Source organism: Ascaphus truei, chromosome 5, assembly GCF_040206685.1.
Source record: "Ascaphus truei isolate aAscTru1 chromosome 5, aAscTru1.hap1, whole genome shotgun sequence".
Taxonomy (NCBI): Eukaryota; Metazoa; Chordata; class Amphibia; order Anura; family Ascaphidae; genus Ascaphus; species Ascaphus truei.
In genome coordinates this window covers 61,558,061-61,576,342 of record NC_134487.1, presented here as the reverse complement: position 1 = coordinate 61,576,342, position 18,282 = coordinate 61,558,061, and the positions used below count along the sequence as shown (strand labels likewise).

The window sequence follows — 18,282 nt, the reverse complement described above, 5'->3', positions numbered from 1 at the left end:
ACTTTAATTCTTTCAAGCTGCCTATGAACTTCTTCCTCAGTTAACCAATTGTTCATTAATATGGAGGTTGTGGCTTCCTCCTGCTGCACTACAATTGAAATTGATTCTTCCCTATTAAACACAGATGGCAAATAATTGGTTTATTACCTCAGCTTTTTTCTTATTTCCAATAATCTGCCTGCCCATCTCACACTGAGAGGGTCCTATATTTTCTTTTCTCATGTTTTTGTTATTAAAGGTACTTAAAGAACTTTTTAGAGTTGATCTTACTTTCCATTGCAATCCTTTTATCATAAAACACAATAAGGAGAGGGGAAGTTTGCTATTATACAGTCTCAGTCTCTCAGTCTGTCTCTCTCTCAGTCTGTCTCTCTCTCTCATAGAAATTCATTGTGGGAAGGACACTAGCAGAATATTTGCAGATAAAGTCCAATATTCACCAGTTCCACACATTTCTAATCATAAGACCTTGATAAAAAAAATGGGGAAAACTTGCCATGCATAGAGAATGTTATACGTACATTGGGTAGAATAATTATATAAACTCTTCCTCCTCCATACAAACCACCCAGTATTCATGGACCACAAACCAAGGTGCAATTGAAGGTAAAAAAAACTATCCTTCATTGTATTTACTGTATGTTGAACAAACATATTATTCTCCGATATTGTACAAGCTTCACTCTTATAATAACAGTCTGGTCATATTAATGTTTTACGCAGTAGCGAAATGTCAGCTGTTGTTGCTATTCTCCTAAGGTGCTGTCCCATTTGCAGAAGAGATAATTGGTGCCCAAGAAGGATATGTTTGAAGATTGAACATTGGAATTGCCCATGTTGATATTGCCAGCATTACCACAGCAACTCCTATAATATTAATCCCCAAACCAGCTTTCACCTAAAAAGAAAATAGAAACAGTTATGATGCTAAATGCAGCCTTTAAAAAAAAAAGATAGCCAAATATATTTTACATACATATTCCTCAAATGCAATATCTTGGATGATACTCACCATGTCAATAACATTTAGATGACCATAGGAGAACACAATAGCATTTGGGGGGTTGGCTACAGGAAGCAGGAAGGCGAAAGAGGTGCTTAAAGTAGTGGGAATAAGTATATAAAGTGGGTTTACTTCTAAAGCTTCAGCCTGTGAAATAAAGATAAAATAGGATATTTAAATTAATATATTTGTGTAGAAAACGTATCTTACATATTAATATAGTACTTACCGGCCAGCAGCCAGCAATAGGTTTAAATATAGGGAATCTGTGATTAGCCTGCCCAAACTACGTTATGTACTCATCCCTCAATGCACACACAGCAAAACAAGTTTATATGTTAGGAGCCTGGCATGTGCAGGCAGTCCTCGTTATCCAACGCTGTGCAATGCATACAGTACGTATGTTCATTTTTACAACGCCAAAACGGCTTATCCAACGCTCTTACGGCGCTTTGCAAAGTTGTTTATGTGTATATAATATATATATTATACTATATTATACTATATAATATATTTATATTATATATTTTATATAATATATATAATACAGTATATACACTATATAATTTATGTGTGTGCTGCATATCTTATTGTCTGCGTAAAATATTTTGTGTATTTTAGCATTAAAAATGCCTTCAGGAACGGAACCTTTCATTTAAACAGTGTTCCTATGGGAAAACGTGTTTCTCTTTACAATGTTTCGCTATCCAACGCCATTTTGAGTAACGCATTGTGTTGGATAACCGAGGACTGCCTGTATATATATATTTTTTACCCCAGATAATTTATTTAAGTAACTCATGAAGCCTCTAGAATAAAATAGAGTAAACGATGGCTCTGCGTTTCATTTAACAGTAGGCGTTCACTAGGAACATGTTGCTCTGTGCATTTCTCTACTTGATCCACTTGGAAGACATGTGATAGACATCCCATAAAGCGGCATTCTTTCTCTTTGAAGAAGGATTTGTTTGCTTTACTGTAAGTCCAAATGTATTTTAATGGTGCTCTTTCAAGCGGTCCTTTAATTCCCACGCAGATTCAGACTTTGTGATGAGAATCTACATGTAGCCATGCTGTAAAATGGCATACAGTTTTCTCTCATGCTGGCAGGATGCCTGGTAAGTTACAGGGTTGCCAGCATCAATCATGGAGGTTTGCCCTCACACCCTGGTGAAGTGTCATATGTATTCAAGGGGAGTGGTAACATGCTCTGAGTCCACCGTTAGTGACATCAGAGATGTGCTTGTCCCTGAGGTATATAAGGCAAAGCACTGTCCAAAGTTAGTGTGTCAAGTGTGTTCTACAAGACTGAGTTCAGAGAAGAAGGCTGAGGTGTTCACTAGTGAGTTAACTAGTGACACAGTTCTAAATCAGGGGCCAGCAGCAGCAAGGCTGGCCGGGCCTACACTGTGTCCAGGGACCTGGCACAGGTGGTGATCTCCCTGAAGGGAGAGGTGATCCAACTCCATTGGGAGGGCGGACCTTCGGAAGGGAAAGTACAGACCATGATCGGCTAAGATGCAAGCTGTGAGGGGCAGCTTGCCCATACCAACTGCAATAAAGATGCCCTTGTTCATCAAAACCCTCATGTGTGAGTGTGGAGTTACTCAGCAGAGGAAGGCACCTGGAAGGAGTTCCTCATCAGGACCATCTCCATGCGGACGCAGGGATCCTGATGAGGTGGAGGCGCTGCACTGTATGTAGGTAGGACTCGCACCCACACTACCTCAGCTGCCTGTCTGGGTTGACATTCCCCACACAACATCATGCGGGAGACTCAGGAGTCCTGTTGCCAACAGGTGCACCACCAGACACGACCATGTAATGGGGACTGGTTAGACCACAGGGGCCAATGTGAGATTGGGTGGGTCATCCAGGTCAGAAACACCGTTACATACAGTATCTGACTGGTTATTTAACACGGTTCATTTTAACCCCTTCAATGCCTGCACAATGTAAAAGAGAATGGTTAGCCAGAGAGTAAGTCAAGAAGAAGGTTGAAAGTATTTAAATAATCACATAATATATGCCTCTGGTTAGTATTATCATTTTGTGTACTGTATCAATGAAAAGCATGAACTTTAATACTAATTATTTTGTTACTTTTCTAACTACTGATATTGTTTGCATGTACCTTGTTATTGTGGCGTAAGGAGGTACTGTATAGAAGCATAATAAAAGCACACAAAGTCTTCGGACTCACCAAAGGTGCTAAAATAGGCAAGAATATTGTGATTGTAGCTGGATTGCTGGCAACTTCTGTTACGGATGTCACGATTATACATGAAATAAGAACCACTAGCCATATTGGGAGTGATCCTAGAGGTGTCATCTTGTTACCTATCCACAGGGATAGACCAGAAACCTGAAAGGAGAGCACAAGAAGATACATTACAGATACTATAGAAAAAGCATTGTAGGTAAACTATCCCAATGTTTTAAAACATTTTTTTTATTTAAATAAATTCCATAAGCTACTAGATTGTAAAACAGACAGCCTGTCATTGTGTCCTAGTAATAATTAGAGTAACGCTGATACATTTTGTGCCACATCGTTAAAAAGTCCAGATACTACCTGCAAACTAAGTAAAATATCAGCTTGAGATAAGGGCTACTACACCAATAGTAAACGCACTACAAAAGTGCCTGTGTTTCCTTACTGTTTCCAAGATATTTAATACTGAAAATTACATTCTGTGTCATTTTATATAAGCCTGTGTTGTAAAATCTTCTGATCAATCTGACAAATTTCGTATAATATTCAATATTTTGCAACTATTTTTACACGTGGTTTGTAATAAAATGCCAAGCAAAAGGGGACAGATTTCTGGGTCAATAAACCCTTATTTTGCATTTTAATTTTTTTGCCAATCAATTATTTGGTGCGCAATCGTATCACTGCCGTAACAGATATTACCTGTTTAAGCATATACAGTACCGTACAGTATAAATACGTGGAATTACTCTGTATGGTGCACTGCAAAGTGCACAACATGGATATGGAATTATTTAAGCAAAATATGGACTTGCAAATAATATGACATGTTCTTGAGTGAACATTGACCTACTGTAGAGTTAAACAGTGATAGTCCCAAAATGCTGTATTATGGCACAAACATATGAGTTATCAACCTATCCCAGCTTAAAATAATGCATACAGTATGTTACCGTACATATTAACTATAGTAAAACCAGACATCAAAATTAGTAAATAATACAATTATATTCATTGTGATGCTTGTCCTCAAGTTCTGACACCTGGTGGTATAGGGCTACTGCAAAAAGTACTGGAAATTAGTTTTGCCTGTCTTGGTGTTAGGCCTGTGTTACATATGTATATAATGGTCATTATATACGTATCGGCAGGATAAGCAAAATCAGCCTGGAATAGGTGATGAAAATGTAACATCTAAATATTTAACAAGATATCTACCTCGTATTAGCCCAATTGGTCAGCTTGTTTAGGGAACCCATGACTTACTGAACACTGAGGACTACTAAGGGGTAAATATGTCCTTATACTACCTACTGTACCCCTCTTGCCAAACTAAGAGGCTAATCAGGAACTGTAATGAATAGGAATTCTTTGCTAACTGCTAATGCAAGCAAGGGATAGGCCTCATGGGGGTTGTTAGGCCCCCATGGAGGGCATTAGGCCCAAGGGGGATGGTGGTAGGGGTTATCCCCTTGCTTGCCTTAGCGGTTAGATAGGCATTGCTATGAAATGCCTTCCTAGCCTCTTCGGTAGGCAAAGGGTAGGTAGTGTAGTTTAAGAAAGATATTAATCCATTTTGTGGTTGTGTAATACATTGGTACTCTCAGGCATCAAATGGGTTATTATATTTCCTGCCATAGGGTTTGTAATATAACACTATAGTAGAAGTACGTAGAATTTCCCTCCCCTTTGCATTACTAGCGATAATAAATTCCTATTTATTGGTGGAGTTAATTACTGCATAGCTATCACAATTTTAATATAAACCTGGTACATTGTTGCTGCTTGGTTGATGACTTAGTTCATAACATTACGGTAATGCAATTCGGCCGGAATTTGATGACTCCCAGTCATTGTACACTGTAGCATTTAAGCTATTTTATAGGCTATAATGGTAATTATAAAATGCAATGGTCACAGGGATCAAATATTTCTGAAATTATGTCAAAAATTATGAAAACAAGAACAATTTTAGTAAGTACATGTAAAACTACAATCTATGTAAATAAATTACGTCAGATAATCGTTACCTCACAGCCTTCTGCAAGTGCAAATCCCCCTCCAACAAGAATAGCAATATCCCAAGGCATACAGGCCTGGAACTCCTTCCATGTAATGAGTGGGACATAGTCAAACAACTCTGCCAAAAACAATTTGGAAATACAAACACTTGTTAGAAATGTCAGCATTTTGCACCATATTCGCTGATAATAGACTCCAAAAATCACCAAAACTTTGCTTAATAAAGATACAGTCCCAAACAGGCAACCCACAAAATGCTATATTTTGCACAAACTGCTTATCCTGTGCTATACATCATCAACACAATCAGATACCTTACTGGGAAATATATCTGTGTTGATGCGCTTAGAATATTTTTTTGTCAAAATACTTTTATGTACCTTTGCACTAATCACTGTAGCTATGGAATCGACCGAGAGGTAAGTACCCTTCATTACTTCCACGGGGGGGCGGAGGGGGGACACACCAATTTAGCTATTTTTGGACTAGGGTGGAAACAAACACAAACACAACACATTCTCCTTATAAATGTTTAAATTCACTGGACTCCTGCGCTCCATATTCTCCCTGTTGGAACAGCTAATGCCTACCCTGACATCCTTCTCTCTGGTCTGCTTAGTCAAATACAGCTTTTACAAAAGGCCTCTGGTGCAGCCTATTATTCCGAGGCTGTAATAATGATCCCTTCCACAGCTTTATCCAGGGCTTTCATCATTCTTCTACTAACATAAATCCTCTATAACACTCTATCACAATATATATGTAAAGGAATAATGACTGCCACACCGGTATTTGCTTGTTTTATTCTGTGTTGCTGGTATACTGTATCTACATACTGTGTGTACACACATACAACATGCTGCCAGGTTGTTAAACCAGATCCATTCTTGCCACCACACCTGTCCTCTGTACTGGTTGCATGTAAGGTGGTGATTGGCGACATTTAAAGTCTATATAATCAGGGTCAAATCTCTCTGAAGAAGCTCATGTCTCCCTACACCCCACTCACTCATTTTGATCTGCAGGTCAAGTTCTGCTTACAGTTCCTACAATCCTGTTGATATATTTTGGGACCTGAGCCTGTAGCTATGCTGCTCCTACTCTTTGTAACTCTCTGCCTCATACATTCCTGTGACGTCCATTCTCTGGAAATCTTTTAAACAAGCTCACAACGGTTGGAAATATCTATTTACTCAGGCATCAATGCACCACCTCCAACCTGACATTTCATACTGAACTTTCCATAGTATTTCGTCACATACAGTACTTGCATTGTGTATTTGTTGTCTATTATAATTTTAAATGTTAGTCAGTACTTTATACAGTAATTGTAAGTGCTTTAAGAGGCATTGGAAAAATTATTATTATTATTATTATATTATTATTTGTCTAATGAACCTGAAGGTCCATTTTTTATGGTTAGAGTGATAAAATTACAAGCTCACGGGGTCCTTGGGATTTTAGCGGTTGAATCTTTTTCAAGGTGTTGCGTGGGATTATCAGAAAATGTAAAGGCACTACCAATTATATGATATACTATGAAATATAAGTGAAACATTTAAAATATATATAAGTGAAAAGTGAAAAATAATCCCATTTTTGTGATGGACAAATGAATTGCTGCTCCAATTTAATAGAAAACTGCATGCTCAGTCTTCAAATTTACGTATTTTAGAGGTATAGGAAGTGCAGGCTCAGTCCAATCCGGAAGGTGTGTGTGTTGTGTGTGTGTGTGTGTATATATATATATATATATATATATATATATATGAAAATATATACATAATGTAGAATGTTTTCAAATTAGTGAAAAAACTTGTGAAATCTCGATGTTCTCATTCATATGTACTGTGCAAGTTATAGACATATAATCAACAGGTCTTTTGGCAGTAACAGATTTTCTACAGGAAAGAATCCTCTACTGTCTCTCAAGGTAAATTTTCGAAATAGAAAAGTAACCTGATATGTGCAGTATGCCAGAGAAAATGTTTTAAGATGTGACAAAAGTAAGTAATCGCACTCACACTTTAAGAACGATATCAAACATAAAAGCAAAAACGTAGCAGTAAATCAGTCTGTGTACCGCCCAAGGTCTCTCAGACCATTATTATTATTAGACCAGCATCTGATGTCAAATCCGATCGATGGACTGCTCCCTTCTTGTGCTTCTGGTGTAGCATTTCCATATCTGCCACAAACTCTGACTTGGACAACACATTTCGCCACAGGCTTCTACAGGAGTCATAGTCCATGGTACCTCCCTCCATAGCTTTATATAGAATGACCATTCATTAGTCCATTGAGCAAGCTTTTAGAGTGTTAGTTCATTAACACATAATCATGTATATGATATAATAAAATGGCGTAATCACATATATTCTAAAACATGTAATATATTTATATAATGGATCAACAAATTAATATAAAACACCATGCAAAGCAATATATTTACTCAATAATACTAACAGCATATAAAGGAAAAAAGAAAAAAAGGCAAAAAAGAAAATAATGATAATATATTTACAGTATATATGACTATCCCCATATCAAATATACTCATAAAAGGGATTGAAAAATATATAATAGTAAAAAGATGAGGGGAATCCTACTGCTCAAAAAATGTCATCACTTGAAATTATCAATGTATGTTACGACATAAATATAAAACCATGCTATAGTTACTAAATATATAAAGTGTACAAGAACATATCTCCATTAAAATATAAAATATTAAAAAAAATCCCCATTAATATGGTGTTCGTACTAGGTTAGCAAAAGAGTCGCCAAAGGTCTAATGTGACGAAGATCATCTGATGTGTACTAATAACTAGGGAACAAGGAATGGAAAAAGAGTGGGAAAGGAAATTAAGAAATTAAAGCACTGAGATCAAAATCTATTTTGAGACCCATGGATCCAAAGTGCACAGTTTATGTATCCACTAGGCCTCTCCCCGCATCAGCTTTTGTATTTCTATTATCTCCCCTTCCACCCTAAAATACATGCTCTATTCTCATATATGTCAAGCCTCACAGGTTAGCATGCTGATGTTTAGCAAACTGTCTAGGAGTATTGTATGTCTGAATATTCTTAGTGATATACCTGACATGTTCTAATTCTCTTGTGTGTGGAATCTAATGGTTTGCCCACATACTGGAGGCCACAAGATGATTCTAGTAAGTCGACAACAAAACTAGATTTGCAATTAATATGTTGATCTACATTGAAGGAACATACAGTTCTATATGTAAAAACAACTTATTTTCACTATTAAAATTACAAACTTTACAATGAAAACACTTATAAAAAAAGCCTGTTGGCTTTTGTAGCAAGCTTATTCCGCATGAATTCTTACTTTTAAAATGGCTTGGTGCTAATTTATCTCTTAAATTTGATGCTTTAGAGAAAGTGACTGTTGGACGATTAGGTAAAAAAATCTCTTAAAATGGTATCCTGTTTCAGGATATGCCAATGTTTTGAGGTAATATTCTTAATGTTAAAGACTTGATCATTACATTGTTTAATAAAAGTTGTTTTATTGTCTTGACCAACAGGCTTTTATAAATGTTTTAATTGTAAAGCTTGTAATTTTAGTAATAAATATAATTTGTATTTTAAGACTAGGATCACTCGACGTTCCTTCGATGTAGCACATATTATCGGCAAATCTAGTTTTGTTATCTTCAGTACCTACTGAAGTACCCTTGTGGTCTCCAGTATGTGGGCAAAGCCATGAGTCCTTACGCATAAGAGTATTAGAACATGTCAGGAATATTACTAAGAATATTCAGACACACAGTATTCCTAGGCACTTTGCTAAACATCATCATGCTAACCTATCAGGATTGACATATACTGTATGGGAATAGATCATGTAGCTTAGGGTGGAAAAGGAGGAGATGGAAACAAAAAGCTGATATATAGAGAGACCTACTGGTTCCATAAATTGATCATGTTGAGCCCAGGGGTCACAACATAGATTTTGATTTCTTAATTACAGATGAAGCCACCAGTACTAGAACACTTACCTGGGAAATTCTGGAAGATTCTGGGGCAGTCTCACAGTAAATGCCTCAACATTGCCTCAACATTTCTTTGAGATTCTTAATGGCCCATCGGATTAACACAGCGGGGGGTCCCTGCAGTCACATTCAAACTGAATGCAGGGACCACTGCTTTGTTAATCAGATGGGCCATTAAGAATCTCACATAAATGTTGAGGCAATGTTGCAGCAATGTTGCAGCAAATTGAGGCCTTTACTTTGAGACTGCCCCAGAATTAAAAAGGCAAGAGTTCTAATACTCATGGCTGCATCTGTAGCTTTCCCACTTGCTATATAAAAAAAGACATACATACATAGCACTGTTTTATTCTTTGATATACACGATTATGTGTAAATTAACTAACCCTCTAATAATTTGCTTAATTGACTAATGGATGGTCATGCTATATAAAGCTATGGAGTAGAGCTGTCTTTCCATTGTTTGTTCTCTAGTTTTTAGTACACATCGGGTGATCTTTGGTGCATTCATAGTTAAAGATCTTTTGAGACTAGTATGAACATAATTTTAATAGGGTGTGACAGTCACTGACTCAGTAGGCTGGAATGGAGGGTATGTGTATCGTCCAGCACTCAACCAGTTAACCTACTTCTGGAGAACTGCATGCACCTGCAGCCTAATTAAGCAGGATTCCTGAGAGACTGCAGTTTAAAAAAAAAAAGAAGCAGAAAGTAATATGGAGGGAGAGAGACTGTTTTCCCCAGAGAAGGAGGTGAGATAGAAGTGCTCCCCAGCTGTGGAAGCTGGTATAGAGGACCTACAGAGGAGTTCTCTGGGCTCAATGTGGGGCTGAGTTCCCCTAGGAAGAAAGGAGAGACTGTGCTGAAGCAGGGACGTCTGCTTCAAAAAAGACTAAGATAAGCAAAACCCTTATTATTGTATGCAGAGACTGAGTTACACTGTGGCATATGCCAGGGCTTGTTTTGGCTTGGGAACCAGCTTAGCTGGCCATACAGTTACTGAGGGTGAAAGCTATGGTGTAGTTAGCTTTCCCTAAAGTGAATAGGTGTTTATTTTCTATGGTTTGGTTTTCTTAAAGGGACAGTGCACCCAGACTTTATTTGGTTGTGGCTAATAAACCACTACAGTTTAAAGTTTCATACCGTGTCTAGCGTCTTACTGACCTTTCCGCGAGGCCACCCTGCCACAGGTGGTGTCAGAAGTGGGATGCTACGGCTCTGGGGGTCAGTTGATGAAGATATGTTAAGTTCATGAACCCAAGCAAAAAAAAAATTTATTTTGCTGAAACAAGTGAATTTACAGCTAGCAAGTGCGGAGTGTAAAGTTTGCCCCATTGGGTATGAAAGGATTGCTGTGCTGTGTAAAGCAAAGGCCAGAAGCAAAGTATTGAGTGTTAAGTTTACCATGCTGGGGTTGGAGAAAGTAAAATTTGATTTTTGTAAAGATGTTGCCCCAAGAAGAACCAAGAACGTTCAAGCATTGTAAAGCAAGTTCAACTCACATGTGTTGTATAAAGTCTGCCCTTTCGGGTGTGAAAGAGAAAACAAAAACTGGATTTTAAAATGGCCGACGACAAATACTTGTTTTGTAATGTGACCAGCGTTTAGAGCACAGGACCCCATAACCTCGGAGCCATGCCGGCTCAAAGGAAACCAGGTGACTTTCTAAAGGATTCTCTATGCTGGGCCTGTCAGGAGCCAGGTCACATGGAAGAATCGTGTCCCCACATCCTCAAATATAAACAGTGGCAAGAAGAGCAGGCACCAGGAAGAGCTGGAGGCTCTAAGAAAGGAACTGCAGGATCAAGCTGAAGCTGTTAAAAAAATGGAACCAGCTCAGAAGGCACTGGAGGCCAAAGATAATGATAACAACTCCACCACTAAGTGACACTATGTTGGGGACATTCAAATCGGAGGACTGCATCGTTCAGCCTAGTGGATGCTGTATCGGCCGTGGAGCAGAAGCTGTTGCTTTGTGGTGCTGTCTGTCTAATTGACCCAGGGTGGTCTGAATGCATACCACAAAGACACTTATGTAAGTGCAATACTTTGTGTTTTTTAATAATAAAAGCAATATTATACTATTTTGCTTTTTTCCTTCTGTATGTGAATTTTCCCTCCCCTCCTATGGAACATTACCTGTGTTTATCCGGAGTACCTGTCTGGATATAATGTTGGTTACTTCTAACAACCACACTGCCTGAATATCACGTTTAACACTTGAGTGCAAAATGTATAGAGTCTACAATATTGAATCTATACTGCTGAATTAGACAATATTGCACTATTTTGGTGTCTTTATTTCTTCCATGTCCTGATGAAATTTGCGCACCTGCTGTTCTTTATCTGTTGCTAATAAACCACTACAGTTTAAAGGTTCATACCGTGACTAGCGTCTTACTGACCCTGCCATGAGGCCGTCCTGCCACATAGGGATATATATATATATATATTTACATATTTAGTAACTTTATAGCATTGTTTTATATTTATATAGTGACATACATAAATATTTTCAAATAATTATTTTAAAAAAATAGCAGTAGGATTCCCCTTTCATCCTGTAACTATTATATTTTTTCAATCCCCTTTAATGAGTACATTTCATATGGTGATGTTCATATCTATATTTATAAATTTTCTTTTTTCCTTTCTTCTTTATATGCTGTTAGTGTTATTGATTACATATATTGATTTCCATAATGTTATACTGTATATCAATTTATTGATCCATCATATAAATATATGTAATTTTTTATAATATATGCAATTGCACTATAAGTCGCTATACACCATCCCAACTCTTGTGTTCTGCTCAAGGATGTCTTCTCTCTTCCCCTTTTGTATCTAAAGCCCTCTCCCACCTTAAACCTTTCTCACTGACTGCTCCACACCTCTGGAATGCCCTTCCCCTCAATATCTGACTAGCACCCTCTCTATCCACCTTTAAGACCCACCTTAAAACACACCTGCTTGAGGAAGCATATGAGTAGCTCCATGGCTGATAATTTACACTGCATACATAAACCTTGGCCCCTTGCAGACACAGTTACCAGAACACCCTCCTACTGTCTCTGTATGTTCTTCCTACCAACCAATTACATTGTAAGTTCTTCGGAGTAGGGATACCTTTTCCTAAATGTTACTTTTATGTCTGAAGCACATCTTCCCTTTATGTATATTTGTATTATTTGTTATTTATATGATTGTCACGTATATTACTGCTGTGAAGCTCTATGTACATTAATAGCGCTATATAAATAAAGACATACATACCTAGCGCTGTTTTATTTTTTGATATACATGATTATGTGTAAATGAACTAACCCTCTAATAATTTGCTTAATTGACTAAAGGATGGTCATGCTATATAAAGCTATGGAGGGGGGTACATGGACTGACTTCTTGAGCAAGTCTGCGGCGAAACGCATTGTCCAAGAGTCTGCATTCGTGGCAGATACAGAAGTGCAACACCAGAATCGCACTGGAAGGGAGCAGTTCGTCGATTGGATGTGACGTCAGACGTTGGTCTGAGAGGCAGCAGTTACCTCGATGTCTACACAGGTCCTGCACAGTACACAGATCGATCTACTGCTACGTTTTTTCTTTTTTGTTTGATATTGCTCTTAAAGTGTGAGTGTGATTACTTACTTTTGTCACATCTTAAAAACAATTCTCTGGCATACTGCACCATAGCTGGTTCTTTTTCAATTTGAAGATTTACCTTGAGATACAGAAAAGGCTTATTTTCTGTAGAAAGTCTGTTACTGCTAAAAGACCTGTTGATGATATGCCTTTAACCTACAGAGTACATGAGAGTGAGAACACTGGGATTTCCCTAATTTTCCCTAATTTAAAACATTCTACACTACAGTATGTATATATTATATTGTAACATTGTAATACTGTAGTTGTGTTGTCCTGGAGGGCCCCAGAAAGACCACCAGCTTATTTTCAGTTGTAGTAGTTGTTAAAGTTGCAGTTAACCATGTAGGGCTACTTTGACTCAGGGGTGTGGCTGCATCCCTGTGCCTGAACTTACCAGTTTGATGTAGGGGCATGTTTGCAGTAGGTTCCCAAGATTTGTCCAAGTGAAGCAGAAAGGATGAGTTTCCTGCTAAAAAGCTAGACTTCCTTCTAAACGGGGACCTGCCAGAGACTTATCACTGTACACAATGGTGCAATACTATAAAACACTGTGTGGACCCTGCACGTAAAGGGTCTATAAGGTGTCTTATGGCATTAAATCACTTAGTAAATATGTCTCTAAGGTCCAGATATACTAAGCAGTTAAATCAAGGCAAATAACTTTGTTATCTAAATTATTAACGAATGTTATTTTCTCTGAGTTAACCCAAATCTACTAAGCTAATTATATGCAAAAACAACAGCCGTCGTTTAACTCGTTAGCATAGGTATAACGTTAGATTAATTTAGAACTATCTTGCGTTACCTTCAAATAACCTGATGTTGATTCATGTCTCACCTAAAGGTGGCATTAGGTCCCAACAGATCCTAAAATATGTGGTTTGGAGGTGGACAGATAGAGATGCCCCTGAGATACTTTACATGGGAAATATGCTAATAGTAGTTATTAGTGTTTCCTATTAGAATATGTATGTATTTAAGGGTCTTTCTCTCTCTTTGTTATCATTTTTAATTTACAGAGCTCTTTAATCTTTACAAGTCATTTCTTTTTGTGTACACCACTTGTGAGGATTCTATTTTGTGCATGCTATTGCTGTACATTAATGAAGAAATCCCCTGTGGGTCTCCTAAACAAAATGAAATCCTACAGTAAATATAAACTTTTCTAAAACCAATACAGCTACTAGAAGTTTTCATGAAATAGTATACGTTACAATATGACAAAAATAAACATTGATTTTAGCACATGCTTTACAAAAGTGCACATTAGATTTGGAAATGCTGACTCTTTCCTTAACTTAAAAAAATAAAAAAGTAAATAAGGATTCCCAGACAGCTGCTCATCTGTTACTTATATGACCCTGAAACAATATAGAAAACACCCATTCAAATGCAATATCATCATTTCGTGTTGTTTTATTTTTTACGAGCGGTATAGATTATTTTATTTTAAATAATAATGCCCATTGTTTATGATGACATGACCATGGCTTGGCGATATCTAGGGACTTAGTTCACATGTTCAGTGAAACAGCAAGTCCCTCAAAGTATATGCAGTGAGAATAAACAGTATATTAAAACAAAATACTCAACCTGTTTTTCCAGCAGTTTTCCTCCCAAATGGATATGCTGGGATGATAAAAAATAGAAGGCCCAAAAGCAAGGCAGCTGTAGAATCAGTAGCATAGCCAGGATATCTACAAGCAGACAATAATCATCAGTACTGAATAAGTGTTTCATGTGTTAAATTAGTTCTAAAAAGTGCAAGATATCCCACCCTCATAGATTTAGAGTCAAAGTCATCATACATGAAACCAGGCAGTTATACAGGATACCTTGCCATCTAAATGTTCAAATGTTAACCAATTTTCCTCCAGAGCTTGTAATGTATATTGTGTGCAGGTTGCCATTTGTATTATTTTTTCAATGCAATGTACTGTACAGTAAAAATCAAGAGAATCAAGCCAGCCAACACAGAAACCTACATATCGGTATGTTGGCCAAGTTGCTACAATGATGTACTATAGTGCAGGCGTGGCCAACTCCAACAGGCCAGGTTTTAACGTTATCCCTGCTTCAGCACAGGTGACTCAATCAGTGGCTCAGTTACTGACATCTAGGCATCTACTGTAGGTTCATCGTCTTTTTGACCTTTTCTTTAGAAAAAAAGAAACTCTAAAATACACTTTCCAGGACCTTGATTCATAGCCCCCTTTGTCTGTCTAGATTGTAACTTGTTTGCTTGGTATGTATAAGGAGCAAGCCTGGCAGAGAACCTTACTGTGCATTAGGGAAGAACTTTAGGTGCAAACGTGACGTTATCACTATTAGTAGAAAATAATTTATCATTATTATAATGACACCAGTGAATACTGTAATGGGGGCTTGCAAAGGTAATGTACTTACTTAGGAAAGAGAGAAGACCATCCGGGAATGAAACCAGGATCTCTTGTAAACCATAACAGCGCCATTAAAATGAACAGAACAAGGGTCATAATTTCTTGATAGCTATAACACAAAGTTCAAGTTGTTATCAGAGTTATTTGAAACATTTTATCTGCATGTTATTTGTACAGTCACCAATATCATATTTATTATAAGCTGAGTTTACCTGATAGAGCCAAGTTTTTTGTATTCATCCTCAATCACCTTGGCAGAGGCTTTCTCTCTCTCCGTCTTTCCTTTGCTGCATTTGAACATCTCTTTAAAACTAAAATTGCAAACAGATTGCTTTTTAAGTTCACGTACAAAGTTGTTAGATATCATGCATATATTCAGTGTGCAGCACTATTGGGGGTTAGGCAGAAGTAGTTAAAAATAACTTCTGCCATTTTCAATAACTTCTTCAGTATTAAAATCAATTGGGCATTCTGTGCGATAAGCAATGAGAGAATAAGGGCCTTAAGCCAGGATTCACTAAGCTCTGATAAGGGATATCGGAGCTCGACTCCATGTTAACTGCCATTGACATGTATGGCAGTTACGTTGAGATCGATCTCCGAGAAGTGATAATAGTGAGGTTAAGAATAAATAAATCAAATGGCCTAAAAGAAATGAAATAGAAAGCCAGGAATAGTAAACAGAGTAAGAAGAGTCTTTATTTACACAGTGTTAACCATACTTCAATTTAGTATCTGACACTTGCAAGCGCTTGTTCCATGTTGTTGCTGTATCGTGTTTTTTTCCCCCCAAACAACATGTCTCAGAGATTAAATATAGTAAAAGTATTCAGCAAATGAGAGCTGGACAGAATCTTGGAAATATTCTTACAAGGGGATTGGAAGTTTACAACAAAAGACAAAATGTCCCAATGCTACTGTACACCCAATCATGGGCGTCCGCAGGAGGGGGCAAGGGGGGGCGCTTGCCCCCCCCTGGATCCAGGGCCGCCAACAGGGGGGGAACAGGGGGGACAAAGGGTACTGCTTCCCGGGCCCCGTGGGTCAGGCCGGGCCCCCTGCGCGGCCGAGCACCAGTTAATTAAATAAATTTCAAAAAAAAAAGTTTAAAAAAATGGCGCCGATTCCCCGCGGTCCCGGCGCGCATGCGCAGGGCCCGCTTACCCCCGCCCCCAAAGTGGGATGGAGGGGGAAGTACAAGCCAAGCTCCTCTGCGGCCCGCTCCCCCTCCCGCTCCCAACGTGGGATGGAGGGGGAAGTACCAGCTCCTCTGCGGCCCGCTTCCCCCCCTTGGCCAGCTTCCCGCGCACCCACCTCCCATGTGCCCCTGGCCCACCTCCCGTGGCCTTGCCCCCCCCCCCGAGCCCACCTCCCATGCCCCCCCCGAGCCCTCCTCCCGCGTCCCCTCCCCAAGCCCACCTTCCGTCCCTGAAAGCTGCCGCGGGGATATCGGGGGCAGAAGGGGATATCGGGGGCAGGAGGGGGAAGCGTCCGGCAACAAGCTGCACCCACCCGGTCAAGGTAAGTCACCCCACCCAGTCACTGTCACTGTCACCATCACCCACTGTCACCATCACCCACTGTCACTGTCATCCACTGTCACCGTTACCCACTGTCACCATTACCCACTGTCAACGTCAACCACTGTCACTGTCACCCACCCAGTCACTGACTGTCACTCACCAAGTCACTGTCACCCACCCAATCACTGTCAAGTCACTGTCCCACCCAGTCACTGTCACTCAGTCACCCACTCACTGTCTCCCACCCACCCACTGTCTCCCACCCACCCAGTAGCTGTCTCCCACCCACCCAGTCACTCTCACCCACCCACCCAGTCACTGTCACCCAGTCACTCTCTCCCACCGTCATTCACCCACCCACCATCATTCACCCACCCACATTCAACATTCACCCACCCACCCACTGTCATTCACCCACTGTTATTCACCCATCCACCCACTCACTCACTGTCATTCACCCACCCACCATCATTCATCCACCCACCTACCGTCATTAACCCACCCACCCACCCACCGTCATTCAACCATCATTCAACCGTCATTCACCCACCCACCGTCATTCACCCACCCACCCACTGTCATTCACCCATCCACTGTCATTCACCCACTCACCCACTCACCCACTGTCATTCTACTGTCATTCACCCACTCACCCACTCACCCACTGTCATTCTACTGTCATTCACCCACTCACCCACCCAGGCAGGCAGACACATGTCTTTTGTTGAAAATATAAAAATAAACAGGTTGCATTGTAATGTTTTATTCTGTATCACAATAAGAAAACAGTTAAGTAAAAGTTGCGCTCTAAAATATATTTTTTCGTGGTAGGTGCGCTATGGGTTCCGGGGGGGGCGCTATGGGTTCGGGGGGGGCCTGCTCCTTTCATTTGTCCTGGGCCCCATGATTTCTGTTGGCGGCTCTGCCTGGATCACTCGCAGTCCTGGGCTGTTTTTGGCATTTATGGCGCCGTACAGTACGTTAACGGCGCTATAAACGCCAAAAACAGACTCTGGGTGGCCCGGGATGGAGGTGGGTGGACCAGGACGGAGGTGGGTGGGTGCCCCTGGCGCCACGGCAGGCAGCTAGTGGTAGGCTAGCCTATGCTGCTACGCAGGAGGAAGCGCAGCGCACTGTCATTGGTAGCACTCGGGAGTGATGCGGCTCTCATTGGTAACACTACCTACCAATGAAAGCCGTCTCACTCCCAAGTCGGGACCAATCTGTGCCGCAGCCAGGACCGCCATTGCGCTGTGGTTATAAATTATGCCCCCCCCCCGAAAAAATTTCTGCGGACGCCCATGCACCCAATATGACAAATCATATGCTTATCTGTTTTTCTTCTCATAAGTAAGGGTAATTTGATTGACCCTTACTTACGAGAAGAAAAACAGTTAAGTATTTAACTATATATTTTGTCATATTGAATGTAGCATTGGGACTATTTGTCTT

At 39.6% G+C, this 18,282-nt stretch overlaps 1 protein-coding gene across 3 annotated transcripts in view; it reads right to left on the bottom strand.

The window, feature by feature from the left end:
* Positions 1–600: 600 nt before the first annotated feature.
* The window catches only part of SLC13A1 (solute carrier family 13 member 1), a 74,347-nt gene continuing 56,665 nt past the window's right edge, over positions 601–18,282 (bottom strand). For all 3 annotated transcript variants that reach the window (XM_075599903.1, XM_075599901.1, XM_075599902.1), the window contains 7 exons: positions 15,520–15,618; positions 15,315–15,416; positions 14,502–14,605; positions 5,249–5,358; positions 3,207–3,368; positions 1,013–1,150; positions 601–898 (listed from right to left, as the gene is read on the bottom strand). In XM_075599903.1, coding sequence (XP_075456018.1) covers positions 755–898; positions 1,013–1,150; positions 3,207–3,368; positions 5,249–5,358; positions 14,502–14,605; positions 15,315–15,416; positions 15,520–15,618 — 859 coding nt within the window. In that variant the 3' untranslated portion in view covers positions 601–754. The remainder of the gene's footprint in view (positions 899–1,012; positions 1,151–3,206; positions 3,369–5,248; positions 5,359–14,501; positions 14,606–15,314; positions 15,417–15,519; positions 15,619–18,282) is intronic.